Source organism: Salvelinus sp. IW2-2015, unplaced genomic scaffold (genome assembly GCF_002910315.2).
Source record: "Salvelinus sp. IW2-2015 unplaced genomic scaffold, ASM291031v2 Un_scaffold4481, whole genome shotgun sequence".
In the NCBI taxonomy this organism is placed as follows: Eukaryota; Metazoa; Chordata; class Actinopteri; order Salmoniformes; family Salmonidae; genus Salvelinus; species Salvelinus sp. IW2-2015.
In genome coordinates, this window is record NW_019945751.1 from 28,876 (window position 1) to 46,175 (window position 17,300).

General features: G+C 39.7%; 1 protein-coding gene across 1 annotated transcript; it reads left to right on the forward strand.

Annotated features, from left to right (window-relative positions):
• Positions 1-602: 602 nt before the first annotated feature.
• LOC112077359 (NLR family CARD domain-containing protein 3-like) lies at positions 603-13,068 on the forward strand (the record flags this gene model as incomplete). Its single annotated transcript, XM_070441663.1, has 4 exons — positions 603-669; positions 8,249-10,040; positions 10,315-10,488; positions 12,861-13,068. Coding segments are annotated over exons 1-4 (2,241 nt in total), but the record flags the coding sequence as incomplete, so codon positions are not given.
• Between the last annotated feature and the right edge of the window lie 4,232 nt (positions 13,069-17,300).

Here is a 17,300-nt window from a genome sequence, read left to right on the forward strand (position 1 = left end):
CTTCCATACTGGGTTTGTGGATGTATGTAGCGCTCTCTCTCGGAGAGAGTTTCCATGAACTAAACGGGGACATGCACAAATAACTTCCATAATGGCTCATAGTTCAGGGTCAGAGACCCCATTTGGTCTACATAGAACTCCACTGAGACATCCTTCTCCACTCTCACTTCCTGTTTACCCAGATCAAGTGATCTCTTATGCTTGATTAATACAAAATCCTCACCGTCTACACTATGGGTCAAGTTACCACCTTCTGCATTCTCGGATGGGTCATGGTGTATTAGGAACATGGCTCCCACAATAAGACAGCTCAGACCAATCAGCACTCCTGTAAAGCCTCACCCTTCCCCGGAGAACATATCATCAGCTAGAGGCCAGCCCATACTATCACTTCTATGAACGCAAACAGGGAGGGTAGGGCGGGGTCAGGGAATCTTCGTTAGAGAGGTGACCCCCGAACCCTATTGGTATTCGGTTCTTCTCCTAACTCTGTGATTGTCCGACAGTGTCAGTGTGTCTTACCCTCTTGCAATGTGTGATATGAACCCAGGTAGCTCTTTCAGCAATTCTCACCGCGAAGGCTGTCACCAGGAGTGCTTGGTATGGCCCCGCCCAACAGCTGCTTCCAGTCTATTCTCCTCAGGGACTGGATCACCACCCAGTCTCCTGGTTGGATTGAGTGAATCACCTTCTCCTGTAATTCACATGTTGGACACAAAATCTTGGACATACGGATTTGGTTAACAAAACAGTTTTCTCATGTGTTCTGCTAGTATATCTTCAACTTCTATGTCTACTTGTTCTGGTCCCTAACTCTGTCATTCTATTTGTTCTATCTGATTAGCTAGAATGCCATCCATTATTTAAAGAAATAGATCCTAGTAAACCAACTCTAGGGTAATATCACATAGGCCACGGCCACAACGTCTTTCCTAACCTGCTCTACCATCCTTGTTGTCTAATTACCTGTACTAATTGCTGTCTAATTACCAACCATCCCTCCAGTTGATACATGGCTCTGCCCATGTATCAATATTGCTGCATATCTAAACAATGACAGGTAAGATTTGTAAATTATCCTTATGTCTGGCATTATCTTGTAGGGTCGCCCCTTTCATTTTCCACATGTCCAGTTCTCGCCGGGGGGGTTCGTTCATGGCTATCCTGTAACAATTCTCTGTCAAGTGTCTAAAATTCTTTAAGATGTATCTGTGCTGCTTTGTATGGTTTTAAATGCCTATGTGCTTGACTGTGTAAATAGTAACCTTTCTCTCCTGTATAATGCTACTATTTCGGCCTGTTGTGCCAAATGCTTTCTAGGCTGGTTCAGTGTCAGTCCCCTTTTGTCTCCACTCAGTAACTGTTATCTACCCATTCTGTGTCACTCCTATCTTCTCTCCTCATTCTCCTCAAATTCCTTCTGCTCTCTCTCTATCTTGCTCATTTCCTGCCCCCCTTCTTCTCCTCATGCTCCCAAACCATCAAGGTCTCAGCAGTGCGGGGAGGGCTTCTCCGTCTGCCTTTTCTACTATCTGTCTTTCGCTTCTCTCCTCATAACAGTCAGTATCAAATATGGGGTGTCTCTAAATATTTACTAAATGTCTAACTGTCTGACTCATGGATTTTAGAAAAATCACCTGTCTAAGGTTATTACATAGGTTGATTAAGGTTATCTCGATGCTCTCAATAATCCTGAATCACCACAGATGTCATGTTATCCCTGTCATGTTGGCTTCGATTAGGTTCTAAATACTTAACCTTTCTGGGGTAGGCGGGACGCTTGTGTCCCACATGGCCAATAGCCAGGGAAAATGCAGAGCGCCAAATTCAAATACATTTCTCTAAAAATCAAACTTTCATTAAATTACACATGCAAGATAAAAAATTAAAGCTACATTCGTTGTGAATCCAGCCAACATGTCAGATTTCAAAAAAGCTTTTCGGTGAAAGAATAAGATGCTATTATCTGATGATAGCACAACAGTAAACAATGAGAGTAGCATATTTCAACTCTGCAGGCGCGACACAAAACGCAGAAATAAAATATAAATCATGCCTTACCTTTGACGAGCCTCTTTTGTTGGCACTCCTATATGTCCCATAAACATCACAAATGGTCATTTTGTTCGATTAATTCCGTCGATATATATCCAAAATGTCCATTTATTTGGCGCGTTTGATCCAGAAAAACACCGCTTCCAACTTACGCAACATCGCTACAAAATATCTCAAAAGTTACCTGTAAATTTTACCAAAACAATTCAAACTACTTTTTTAATACAACTTTAGGTATTTCTAAACGTATATAATCGATCAAATTGAAGACAGGATGATCTGTGTTCAATACAGGAGAAAAACAAACTGATGCTACTTTTCTGGTTACGCGCCTCTATCAAAAGGTACACATGAATTGACGTTCGTTCTGAGCTATGGTACTTCTTCATTACACAAAGGAAAAACCTCAACCAATTTCTACAAACTGGTGACATCCAGTGGAAGCGGTAGGAACTGCAGGAAAGTCGATTAGAATTCTGGATTCCCCATGAAAACATATTGAAAAGATAGTGACTTAAAAAAGAAAAAATCGAATGGTTTGTCCTCGGGGTTTCGTCTGCTAAATAAGTTCTGTTATACTCACAGACATGATTCAAACAGTTTTAGAAACTTCAGAGTGTTTTCTAACCAATACTAATAATACTATGCATATCTGGGACAGAGTAGGAAGCAGTTCAGTTTGGGCACGCTATTTATCCAAAAGTGAAAATGCTGCCCCCTACCCCAAACAGGTTAACATAAGTCTACCATTAATCCAAGGCTGTGTCATTTCCTTCTTCTCATTGGTTCAAATTACAACTATGTCAAAGAACTATAAACTCGTTCATAATTATCAATTACTCAATTTACCTTAAAATCAGTATCACAGATGACCTTAAATTCATTATCCAAATGGCTCTCCCATGAGGCTGACCACAAAGGAAAGATAGAGGTCAAAGGTCCTACCACCCTTTTACAGTCGTGTTTCATACTATAATATACAAATTAAAGAAAAACCATCAACCATTTTCTACAAGTTGTACCCCAGGTCCCCAGAACATTCCCTTCATCTAAAGAATTCACGTGTTTAATTAAAAATCTGAAAATAAAACTTCTAAAATTCCATATTGGTCTACCCCTTTAAGATATCGTGTCTCTAGGAAAATGGAATTGTCCTCAAACCCAAAGGCTAAAAACAAACAAAACCTTTCCAGGCTGTTTCAATTTCCCTTCAAGATTAAGCCCCCAGAAAACATTCCAAGGAAAGACAATCCTTTTCCCAGAAAAACCACTTGGTCAGCATTCGTTATACTACCCCGATTCAGAAACCCAAACGTTGACTACAAACAAAGCCCATGCTTGCTTTGCAACATTAAAACCCATGCGGTCAGTCTGCAAACAGTCTCTCGATGCGCTTGATAGGAATACCCTGCCAATAGACACCCACAACTGTGATTAACGTGCACTGTCCCTTTAAAATAAAATTAACTCAAACTGCAATCCACTTTACTGACCTGACATTGTTCCACGTAATGGAAACGTAATGGATTATAATGTTAGAATGAATAAATTAATACAAGAACTTCCTGCTTCAAATTCACTGGTGTTACCTAAACAACCAAACCAAAAATCAATAACCAGAAACTATCACAAAACCTTTACGATTCAACTATTTGGAAACCTGAATCCCTTACAGTCAAATATAGCCCAGTGAGCGTGACTAACTGTCCTCTTCTTACCAGTGGACAAGAATATAACCTCTCCTCATTAACTTCCTGCCTTACCGCTATCGTACGATAAAAAACAAACATTACAACTGTCCCTTCTTTCGGCTTCCCCCTTATGAATTGTTCTTAAAAGTAAAATGTAACTTGCCAAAATGTATAACCTATATCAGTCAATCCATAAGAACAAAAACATTTCGATGGGCACAATTCTATCGCAATTATCTCTCCGTTATTATTTAGATTTCATTAGATTTAGGTAACTGTCTCTTCTATTATTCAGTCATTTAAATACGACTCCATTCTCAATACGTTATTCCAGCGGACCATTTGGGCAAGACGACGTATTACATCGAAATCGACTCGCTATTATTTAGAATGAATTAGTCTTTCAATTTAGCCTAAACAAGCTATTAAAACGTTCAGTTTATATCTTAAAACTTCTTATGGCTGCAAGCCCGATGTCGGTACACTTATGACAACAGCCAGCTCAAGTGCAGGGCGCGAAATTCAAAAGATATTTTTTTGAAATATTTAACTTTCACACATTAACAAGTCCAATACAGCAAATGAAAGATAAACATCTTGTGAATCCAGCCAACATGTCCGATTTTTAAAATGTTTTACAACAAAAACACCACATACATTTATGTTAGCTCACCACCAAATACAAAAAACACAGGGACATTTTTTCACAGCCACAGGTAGCTTGCACATAACAAACCTAACTAACCAAGAACCAACCAAACTAACCAAGAAACAACTTCATCAGATGACAGTCTTTTAAAACATGTCTATACCAATTAAATCTATGTTTTGTTCGAAAAATTTGCATATTTGAGCTATAAATCAGTTTTACATGCAGCTACCCATTCACAGGCTTACCATTCACAAATAGCACCGAAGCAGCCAGAGTAAGTATAGAGACCAACGTGAAATAACTAAATACTCATCATAAAACATTTCTGAAAAATACATGGTGTACAGCAAATGAAAGACAAACATCTTGTGAATCCAGCCAATATTTCAGATTTTTTAAGTGTTTTACAGCGAAAACACAATATAGCATTATATTAGCTTACCACAATAGCCAGAAACACAACCCATTTACCAGCAGCAAAAGTTAGCGATCGTAACAAACCAGGAAAATATATATAATTTTTCACTAACCTTGATAAGCTTCATCAGATGACAATCTTATAACATCAGGTTATACAATACACTTATGTTTTGTTCGAAAATGTGCATATTTAGAGCTGAAATCCGTGGTCATACATTGTGATAACGTAGCATCTATTTTCCAGAATCTCCCGATATATTTCTGACACTCACCTATTCTGACCAAATAACTAATCATAAACTTTACTAAAAAATACATGTTGTACAGGAAATGATAGATACACTAGTTCTTAATGCAATCGCTGTGTTAGAATTCTAAAAATAACTTTAGTACGACATACAGATTACGTTATAGCGAGACAGCGCCCAAAATAGGAGCGGAATTTACGTCTAAACATTTTCGACAGAAATACGAAATAACATCATAAATGGGTCCTACTTTTGTTGAGCTTCCATCAGAATCTTGTACAAGGGGTCCTTTGTCCAGAACAATCGTTGTTTGGTTTTAGAATGTCCTTTTTCCCTCTCGAATTAGCAAGCAAACTAGCCAAGTGGCGCGAAGCTGCCCATCGTCACCAAACGCAGAGAACGGAACACTCCAAAACTCCCGAAAAAATTTCAATAATCTGATAAAACTATATTGAAAAAACATACTTTACGATGATATTATCACATTTATCAAATAAAATCAAAGCCGGAGATATTAGACGTCTATAACGAATGCTTTTCAGAAGCCAATACTGTTGACCTTCCTGAACAGAGGAATTTGGGGTCACGTCATTCCAAGACCTCTCTTTTCACCATAGATATAGCTAGGAACCCCATTTCAACTCTCACAGCCTATTGACATCTAGTGGAAGGCGTATGAAGTGCATGTATACTAATACATTTCAAGCAAATTAATAGGGAGGCACTGGAACAGAGCATCGATTTCAGATTTTCCACTTCCTGTCAGGAAGTTTGCTGCAAAATGAGTTCTGTTTTACTCACAGATATAATTCAAACGGTTTTAGAAACTTGAGAGTGTTTTCTATCCAATAGTAATAATAATATGCATATTGTACGAGCAAGAATTGAGTACGAGGCCGTTTGAAATGGGCACCTTTCATCCAAGCTACTCAATACTGCCCCTGCAGCCATAAAAAGTTAAACAAACACTAACAATCGTATCGCTCCCGGCAAAAAATATGAATAGTTACAATCAGGAACCCAAATGTTAGTCTCTCGGTGCAAAGGCGGGGATACGAACCCGAGACTTTGGTGTGGTGGGGAAGAATTTTACCGCTGGGCCACCAACACTATTGGAATGATTGAGATGCAAATAACCCTATTATTATAATTGTCTGTACTCGTAAACTCAGGCACGTACTACCGAGACAATTCCCAGGAAATAGCCCTAATTTATAGGTTCAAGCTTTTCCCCAGTGAGGATTCTCCTTACTCTCTCTCTCTCGCTGTCTATTATTCGCCTATGTTCCCTTTTCTTCTATTTTCCTTTCCTCTCTTAATCGGGCTGTGGGTGCCTGTTGTTCTTTTCTCCCTTATATCTGCAGTCTCTGTGATTGTGTCCTACTTTGTTACAGTATTTGCAGGGTGTTTTACAGTCCCTGGCAAAATGTCCTGTTTTATAGCAATTAAAACACCGCTTCCCTCCATCTCTGTCATCGAGTTTCTCTGTTTTTCCCCTTCTATTTAAAATCTTTCCTGCTCGTTCCCCAAGACCCTCTCTCCTATCCTTTCTGTCCTCTTTCTCTCTACAGTCTCGGTGATTATGGCCCACCTTATCAGTGTATGCATGGTTCCTCACACTCCTTAGCCAAGTGGCCTGGCTTGCTACAGTTGTAACATTTTCTGTTCTCGGGTTCTATCCATTTTCTACTCTCCATGTTTCTTCTCCTCACAATCTATGTTTATAGATTTCTATGATCTACGTATGTGCTTTTTACCGGTATTATCCTTAACCTATGTTGATAAATTCCTCCCGTTAATCTTTCCTAGAATTTTACAATAATTATTTGTATGAATACTGATAGATTATTTAGATCTCACACTTTATATGACCATAAGTTCTACTTATTCTTAGTTGTTCCTTGTGACTTTTGACTGACGCAAATAATTATCTTCTTATTCTATGTGTATGCTTTTAAAATTCTGATTAAATTACTCCTATGTGTCTCACTATTGATGTGTATGTCACTACTCCCTATGTGTGTGCTCACACTCAATGTGTATGTTGCTATCTCTTAACCTATGTGTGCTTTTCCTTTCTTGAAACCTGATCTATAGTGGTGTCGATCGGACATAAGGTCTCACCGTTTACAACCTATAAGCTATTTTCCAGGGGTCGTAAATCCCTAGTCAGCAGCCTATTTTTCTGTTGTTGATTGTTCCTTTGACGTTAATATCTCGTATCTCACTCTGCTATATTAGGCTTCCCTTCTTTCTTCTTTTCCTTTCTGGACTTTATTTCAGTATTGGCATTTGAATCGGATCTAAGGCTAATTCACTTATGTTAATTGACCATTTAAGTTATTTGTTCACATAGGATTATTGTCCTGTCTCACAAACCTGAGCAATATCCTCATACTTTAGGATTTTATTTAGGTATCTCTTTTGAATTGGATCTATGGCTAATACTAAATGTTAATTAACCATTTAAGTTATCCTATTTGTACAAACTCCCCGTCCTATCTCACAGCACCTATTTATATCCCTTGCTAATAACTTTTCGGCCATCCCTCAAATAACCTTTCGGCCATTCCTCACAGACCTCAATTATTAAGCTATTTTTATTTATGGTAGTGCACATGTACCTCAGGCCATTGCGGACCTGCTGCCTAAATCGATTCCTTGCTAATACACAAAGTAAAAGTCTCCTATATCTTAAATCATTCCCCCAAATTCGGGAATAAAGATTACCGACCTTGTCTTGAAGAAAAGCAATGTTGGTTGGATCCCGTCACCGTCTCTGCCGACCTTCGGTATATACCGGCCTGTTCTGGAACCCCAATGTCAGGGGACAGGTCTTTAATTTACAGGTCAACGACCCGCCCGTGCACAGCCTTAATAACAGCCTTAACACAACACCTAGTGACCTCATCAAGTAGCAGCAGGGATGTGTTGTGGTGAGAGAGAGACAGACGGACGGACGGACGGACGGACGGACGGACGATTAATAATACCATCAATAATACTAATAATAATATAATCAGTCACACCAGTCTGTAATGCATTATGAAAACAGTTACACATTTATACAGTCAGTTAAGAGAATAAATTATTATAATTTAAAACTTTATAACAGTCCTACAATACTGTAGGTATTGAAACAGATGTAATATTAATATCCTCTGTGTTATTTCTTCATTCAGAAGAGCTTGCTGTGATTTGCCAACGTGAACTCAAATCTAATCTAAAGAAGAAGTTTCAATGTGTATTTGAGGGGATCGCTAAACAAGGAAACCCAACACTTCTCAATAAGATCTACACAGAGCTCTACATCACAGAGGGTGGAACAGGAGAGGTCAATAATGAACATGAGTTGAGACAGATTGAGACAACAACCAGGAAACAAGCAAGACCAGAGACTGCAGTCAAATGTAACGACATCTTCAAACCCTTAACTGGACAAGACAAACATATCAGAACTGTGCTGACAAAGGGAGTCGCTGGCATTGGAAAAACAGTCTCTGTGCAGAAGTTCATTCTGGACTGGGCTGAAGGAAAAGCAAATCAAGATGTCCAATTTGTATTTTCATTCCCTTTCCGGGAGCTGAATTTGATGAAAGAGGAAAAACACACTTTGATTGAACTTCTCAATCACTTCTCAATGGAAACCAAACAATCAGGAATCTCCATCTACGACAAGTACAAAGTTCTGTTCATCTTTGATGGTCTGGATGAGTGCCGACTGCCCCTAGACTTCAAGAATAACAAGATCTGTTGGGACGTCACAGAGTCAACCTCCGTGGATGTTCTGCTGACAAATCTCATCAAGGGAAATCTGCTTCCCTCTGCTCTCCTCTGGATWACTACCCGACCTGCAGCAGCCAATAMGATCCCTTCAGKGTGTGTTGACCAGGTRACAGAGGTACGAGGGTTCAATGACCCACAGAAGGAGGAGTACTTCAGGAAGAGATTCAGKGATGAGGACCTSGCCAGCAGAATCATCTCACACATAAAGAMATCAAGGAGCCTCCACATCATGTGCCACATTCCAGTCTTCTGTTGGATTTCTGCAACAGTCCTTGAAYACATGYTGAAACATAAGAGAGAAGAGATGCCCAAGACTCTGACTGAGATGTACACACACCTTGTGGTGTTTCATACCAAACAGAAGAATGAAAAGTATCTTGGGAAAGAAGAGACAGGTCCACACTGGAATAAAGAGAGCATTCTGTCACTGGGHAAACTGGCTTTTCAACAGCTTGTGAAAGGCAATCTGATTTTCTATGAAGAAGACCTGAAAGAGGCTGGCATTGATGTCAATGAAGCCTCGGTGTACTCAGGATTGTGCACACAGCTCTTTAAAGAGGAATATTCCCTGTACCAGGACAAGGTGTACTGCTTTGTTCATCTGAGCATTCAGGAGTTTCTGGCTGCTGTATATGTGTTCCTCTCATTCATCAACAGCAATGAGAATCTAATGGCCAAACTGCAAACAAAATCTAGGAACTTTTCTGTGAGTTTCAAACAAAGGCATAAAGTTACTGTCTACAAGAGTGCTGTGGATAAAGCCTTACAAAGTGAGACAGGAAACCTGGACCTTTTCCTCCGCTTCCTTCTGGGCCTCTCACTGGAGTCCAATCAGAAGCACTTACAAGGTCTACTGACAAAGACAAGAATCAGCTCACAGAGCCATGAAGAAACAGTCAAGTACATCAAGGAGAAGATCAGGGAGAATCTCTCTCCAGAGAGGAGCATCAATCTGTTCCACTGTCTGAATGAACTAAATGACCATTCTCTAGTGGAGGAGATCCAAAGCTACCTGAGATCAGGAAGTGTCTCCAGTGAAGAACTGTCACCTGCACAGTGGTCAGCTCTGGTCTTTGTGTTGCTGACTTCAGAAAAGGAGCTGGATGTGTTTGACCTGAAGAAATACTCCAGATCAGAGGAAGGTCTTCTGAGGCTGCTGCCAGTGGTCAAAGTCTCCAGAGCTGCTCTGTGAGTAAATAAAATGACAAATAAGAACTAATCATCAGGAAGCAATATTCAGTTGAGAGTAAAATATTTGTTATTGAAAAACTTACTGAATAAATGCATTGATTTTCACATTAGTATAACATTATGACCATACAATTCTAGGAGACGGAAGATGAATCTATATGTTGTTTGAGAGAATAAACCAAATGCATCTGCCATTGTCCTTCTACACTACTCGCTACACTACTCGTTAAATTAACAGTGTGTTTGTGAAGTCATGATAATCTCTTTGCAGGCTGTCAGGCTGTGGAGTCACTGAGGAAGGCTGTGCTTCTCTGGTCTCAGCTCTGAGGTCAAACCCCTCACACCTGAGAGAGCTGGATCTGAGTAACAATGACCTGAAGGATTCAGGAGTGAAGCTGCTCTCTGCTGGACTGGGGAATCCCCACTGTAAACTGGAGACTCTGAGGTCAGTATTCCTGTAGTTGGTCAACAAGTGATAACTGTTCACCAGATCCACATGTGTTTACCAGACACACATAGTCCACACCATATGTGTTTGGACAGTGAAGCTTACAGTTTTACATTTGGAGCTGTGCTCCAGCATGTTGGATTTGAGATACAATGTTTCATATGAGGTGACAGTACAGAATGTCACCTTTTATTTGAGGTTAATGGTGAGAGGTTAGTATTTTTTCTTTCATTACTCATTATTATTCATGATTCATTCATGATCTTTCTCAATCATGGCATCATCAGGCTTGATGAAGTCATTGTGTTCAAAGAATATATGACCAAATACTATACTTTTGATTACTTTAATACACTATAATGAATTGGTCAGAATATTTTTGACTTCTTCAAATGGGGGGACTAGATACATAAAAATATTTTATTTTTCTAAATGGTGAAACAGATATGTATTAAAATATCCTCAAATAAAAGGTGACATTATATACTGTCACCTCATATTAAACAATTGATCTGAAATCCATAATGTTGGAGTATAGAGCCACATTTAAAATGTTAGCTTCACTGTCAAAATAGATATGGTGTGGACTGTATACTCAATACAATATAAATCTGATACCTCACTGTCTGTCTTTTGACTGATACGGCTTTTTAAACTGGTCTGGTCAGTCTACTCAAATATTTGTACTATACATTTTTCTCTCTACAGGCAATACTACAGGCAAAATCATTTGTAATTTCTAATAATGATACATTAACCTCTCTGGGAAATGTGGGACGGTAGCGCCAGTGAAAGTGCAGGGCGCCAAATTCAAAACAACAAAAATCTCATAATTAAAATTCCTCAAGCATACAAGTATTAGGCACCATTTTAAAGATACAATTCTCGTTAATCCAGCCACAGTGTCTGATTTCAAAAATGCTTTACAGCGAAAGCTCCACAAACGATTTGTTACCACCAAGCCACAGAAAAAACACAGCCATTTTTCCAGCCAAAGAGAGATGTCACAAAAGCACAAATAGAGATAAAATTAATCACTAGCCTTTGGTGATCTTCATCAGATGACACTCATAGGACTTCATGTTACACAATACATATATGTTTTGTTCGGTAAAGTGCATATTTATATTAAAAAATCTAATTTTACATTGGCGCGTTATGTTCAGTAGTTCTAAAACATGCGTTGATTTAGCTTAGAGCCACATCAAATTACAGAAATACTCATAATAAACATTGATAAAGATATGACTATTATACATGAACTTTAGATAAACTTCTCCTTAATGCAACCGCTGTGTCACATTTCAAAAAAACTTTACGGAAAAAGCAAACCATGCAATAATCTGAGTACAGCACTCAGACAACAAAGAAGCCAAAGCGATATCCTCCATATTGTGGAGTCAACATTAGTCAGAAAAAGCATTATTCACTTACCTTTGATCTTCATCAGAATGCACTCCCAGGAATCCCAGGTCCACAATAAATGTTCGATTTGTACGATAAAGTTCATCTTTTACGTTCAAATAGCTTCTTTTGTTAGGGCGTTTGGTAAGCAAATCCAAAAGCGAGTGCAGGTCCAGCCGAACGTCGGACGAAAAGTTCAAAACGTTATATTACAGGTCGTAGAAACATGCCAAACTAAGTTTAGAATCAATCTTTAGGATGTTTTTATCATAAATGTTCAATAATGTTCCAACCGGAGAATTCCATTGTCTATAGAAAAGCAATGGAACGTGACCGTGCGCCCAATGCACTCTGCCAGATCACTGACTCAAACAGCTATAAGCCCCTCCTTTATAGTAGAATCCTCAAACAAGTTTCTAAAGACGGTTGACATCTAGTGGAAGCCTTAGGAAGTGCAGTATGACCCCATTTACACTGGCCAAGCTTTGAAAACCTACAAGCCTCAGATTTCCCACTTACTGGTTGGATTTTTCTCAGGTCTTCACCAAATGAGGTCTATTATACTCACATTCATTCAAACAGTTTTAGAAACTTCAGAGTGTTTTCTATCCAATATTACTAATAATATGCATATATTAGCATCTATATCTATATCTATATCTATATCTATATTAGTAATAACCATATAATAATAATAATATATAATAATAGCATCTGGGACAGAGTAACAGGCAGTTTACTTTGCACCAAATAATAAGGTTATAGATAGATAATTTATAATAATGATTGTTTTATATAATACAAGTAATATTATGATCATTTATAATAATGAGACATTCATTTATGAATAGATATGGTAGGTTTCAGGACACTGATGTATCTGAATATGTTGAATAAATATACTGCCACTATTTTCACCACCAAAGAATAGCATTGTGGTTTTAATATGATTTGACTCTTTGCAGGCTGTCAGGCTGTCTAGTCACAGAGGAAGGCTGTGCTTTTCTGGTCTCAGCTCTGAGGTCAAACCCCTCACACCTGAGAGAGCTGGACCTGAGCTACAATCACCCAGGAGACTCAGGAGTCAGACTGCTCTCTGCTGGACTGGAGGATCCACACTGCAGACTGGAGAAACTCAAGTTTGTAGAGGGTTTATGTCAATGTTCATATCAGACATCTTTGACAAATTATATGCTGACTGCGTGTGTGTGTGTGTCCAGTGTGTGTGTATGTCCGTGTCCAGTGTGTGTGTCTCCACTGCATTACACCAGTACTGACTTGGATGGGAGCTAACAACAGCCTAAACATAGAAACATAACCAGTACTGGAGCTGATGGTGTGTGTGCGTGTGTGGTGCTGTTATCCAGTGTGTGTGTTTGTTTTGGTGTGTGTGTGTGTGTGATGTTGTATGTGCGTAGTTGTGTTCTGTGTTGTAGCGTGTGTTTCCCAGTGTAATGGTCCAGAGTGTGTGTTGTGTAGTCATTGTGTTTCCGTTGGTGTGGTGTCACAGTGTGTGTGTGTGTGTGTGTGTGTGTTGTGTGTGTCCAGTGTGGTGTGTGTGTGTGATCAGTGTGTGATGTGGTGGTGTCCAGTGTGTGTGTGTGTGTCCAGTGTGTGTGTGTGAGTGTGTGTATCCAGTGTGTGTGTGTGTGTCCGTGGTGTGTGTGTGTGTGTATCCAGTGTGTGTGTGTTGTTCCAGTGTGTGTGTGTGTTGTGTCGTGTGTGGTGTTGTGTCCAGTGTGTGTGTGGTGTATCCATGTGTGTGTGTGTGTATCCAGTGTGTGTGTGTGTCCAGTGTGGTGTGTGTGTCCAGTGTGGATAGTGTGTATGCCAGTGTGTGTGTGATCCAGTGTGTGTGAGTGTGGAATGTTTCGTGTGTTGGTGTGTGTTGTCCTCAGTGTGTCTGTGTGTCCAGTATGTGTCCAGTGGTGTCGTGTGTCCAGTGTGTGTGTGTGTGTAGTCAAGTGTTTGTGTGTGTGTGTGTGGTGTGTGTCCAGGTGTGGTGTGTCCAGGTGTGTGTGTGCGTTCAGTGTTGTGTGTGTGGCGTTCAGTGTGTGTGGTGTGTGTGTGTGTGTGTGTGTGTGGTGTGTGTGTGTGTGGTCAGTGTGTATAGTGTGTGGTGTGTGTGTGTGTTTTGTGAGAATCGTGTTGTGTAGTTGTATGTCGGTGTTGTGCGTCAGTGTGTGTGTATCCGTGTGTGTATGTGTGTGTGTGTGTGTGTGTGTGTGTGTGTGTGTGTGTGTGTTGTGTAGTGTGTGTGTGTGTGTGTGTGTTGTAGTGGTCGTGTGTTGTAGTGTGTGTGTGTGTGTGTCAGGTTAATTATTTATGTGACACTGAGGAGTCAACACCATAAGCCCTAAACCGCTGGATTGGGGGGCTCAGTGAATGTGGAGGTGAATGGTGAGTTAGGTGGGTCAGTGTGTCAGAGGAGGCTCTATAGAAGGACAGAGTGCTGGTGGCCAGGTCAGATACACTCCTACTTTGTGGGAGCCGGAGGAGGGGACTCTATGGTAGTTGTGATTATTATTGTGTGCCCAGAGCAGAGTAACTGTTGTCAGAGCAAGAACAACTCCAGGACTTGTCATTGGCTCAAAGATAACAGTCCATTACCACCTCCTCTCCTGCTGATTCCTTATATATGTCACTCCTATATCAACCTCCCCACGTCCACTCTACCTCCCAGTAACAGCGCCCAGTCAGACCCTCTCTACACAACACCTGTTCCACATCCCTCAAATCCTTCTGGGTATCAGGATACGGCTGCTCCTCTCTCCTACATGTCACCTTTCTGTTCTCTCAGACAGAGAGAGGAGTCTGTTTACTGTGTTTAGGTCCAGTGTGAGTCACAGACATCTGATGGATGAAACCAGACACAATATTAAGAAATCAATCATCCTTCACATTAGAAATGTTAACATCAACTTTTCACTAGTTCATTTAACTTCTTTGGGCTGCAGGGGCAGTATTGAGTAGCTTGGATGAAAGGTGCCCCATTTCAAACGGCTCGTACTCAATTTGACTCGTACAATATGCATATTATTATTACTATGGATATAAAACACTCTCTAGTTTCTAAAACCGTTTTGAATTATATCTGTGAGGTAAAACAGAACTCATTTTGCAGCAAACTTCCTGACAGGAAGTGGAAAATCTTGAAATCGAGGCTCTGTTTCCAGGCATCCCTATTAATTCCGCTTGATATGTATTAGTATACATGCACTTCATACGCCTTCCACCTAGCATGTCAATAGGCAGTGAGAGAAGAAATGGAGTGTATAGCTTGATCTGAGGGTCGAATAAGAGCCTCTTTGGCATGACGTGAGCCAATTTCCTGTTTTCAGGAAGGCGCGAGAAGGAACCGGGGATTGCCTTCTGAAAAGCTGTCATTAATAAGACGCCCTAACTATCTCCGGCTTTGAATTTTTTTGATAAATGTAACAATATCATCGTAAGTATGTTTTTTCAATATAGTTTAATCAGATTATGGAATTTTTCGGGAAGTTTTTGGGCCGTGTTCCGTTCTCTGAGTTTGTTGACGATGGAGAGCTTCGCGCCAACTTCGCCTAGTGTGCTTGCTAATTCAAGAGGGAAAAAATGCCCATTCTAAAACCAAAAAACGATTGTTCCCGACAAAGGACCCCTTGTACAACATTCTGATGGAAGATCATCAAAAGTAGGACCATTTATGATGTTTTATTTCATATATCTGTCGAACATGTGTACAATTAGCTTGCGCCCAGATTTTGGGCGCTCTCTCGCCATACGTAAGCTGCATGTCGTAATGAAGTTATTTTTAGAATTCTAACAACGACTCGATTGGCATTAAGAACTAAGCTAGCTTAATTTGCTGTCCAACATGTATTTTTTAGTAAAGTCTATGAATAGTTTATTTGATTAGAAATAGGTGAGTGTCAGAAATATTCCGGACATTTGGGAAAAGATGCTGAGTTTTCCAATGTATAACCACAATTTGTGCCGCTAAAATATGCACATTTTCGAACAAACCATATATGTATTGTGTAATATGATGTTATAGGACTGTCAATTGATGAAATTTTGAGAAGGTTAGTGAAAAAAATGTATAAACTTTTGCTGGTTTATTCGTTATCGCTATTGTGCCGTTGAATCAATGGTTGTGTGTGGTTGGCTATTGTCAGTAAGCTAATATAATGCTATATTGTGTTTTCGCTGTAAAACACTTAAAGAATCGGAATATTGGCTGGATTCACAAGATGTTTGTCTTTAAATTTGCTGTACAACCCATGTATTTTTCATAAATGTTTTATGATGAGTATTTAGGTATTCAATTTGGTCTCTGTATTGTTCTAGCTGCTTCGGTGCTATTTCGATGTAGCTGCAATGTAAAACTATGATTTATTACCTCAAATATGCACATTTTTCGAAACAAAACATAGATTTATGGTATAACTTGTTATAAAAGACTTGTCATCTGATGAAGTTGTTCTTGGTTAGTTTGGTTGGTTCTTGGTTAGTTAGTTTGGTTTTTTGGTGCAAGCTACCTGTGGCTGTGAAAATGTCCTGTGCTTTTTTGTATTTGGGGGTGAGCTAACATAAATATACGTGGTGTTTTCGCTGTAAAACATTTTTAAAATCTCTTTTGAATTTCGGCGCCCTGCAACTTGGACGGGCTGTTGTCATAAGTGTGCCTGCAGCCATAACAAAGTTAATGTAGATGTTTCTAGTGTATCAAAAGGAGAAGTTAAGGTAACTTGAGACTTGTTTGAATGATCATGTTGTACTGTATGGTAATATAAAACACACTTATTCCCATTAATTACACACACACACACACACACCACACACACACACACACACACACACACACACACACACACACACACACACACACACACACACACACACACACACACACACACACACACAACCTTTATTCACCATGAACACAACAACACATTTCTTATGTAACACGACACGAAACACACCACACAGACACACACATTGTCAAAGCAACTCTTTTGTAAACTTTGTAGGCAGTGATTTCTGCTTCTGTAGAACTACAGCTGATATTTAATATGACCAAGTAAGTAATGATGGTGGTGTTTGACTTTGACTTAACGTGAATTAAGACTTATTCTTAGTCATATTCTTCACAGCAGTCAACACTCACATTTTCTAAGCCCAGGTTTCATTTGTGTTTTCTCCACCAATGTTCCACACTGTAGCGGTAAGTAGAAGAACAGACAGTCATTGAGGGATACACCTGAACACACACACACACACACACACACACACACACACACACACACACACACACACCACAACACACACACACACACACACACACACACACACACACACACACACACACACACACACACCACACACACACACACACCACAACACCGTGTCCAGTGTGTGTGTGG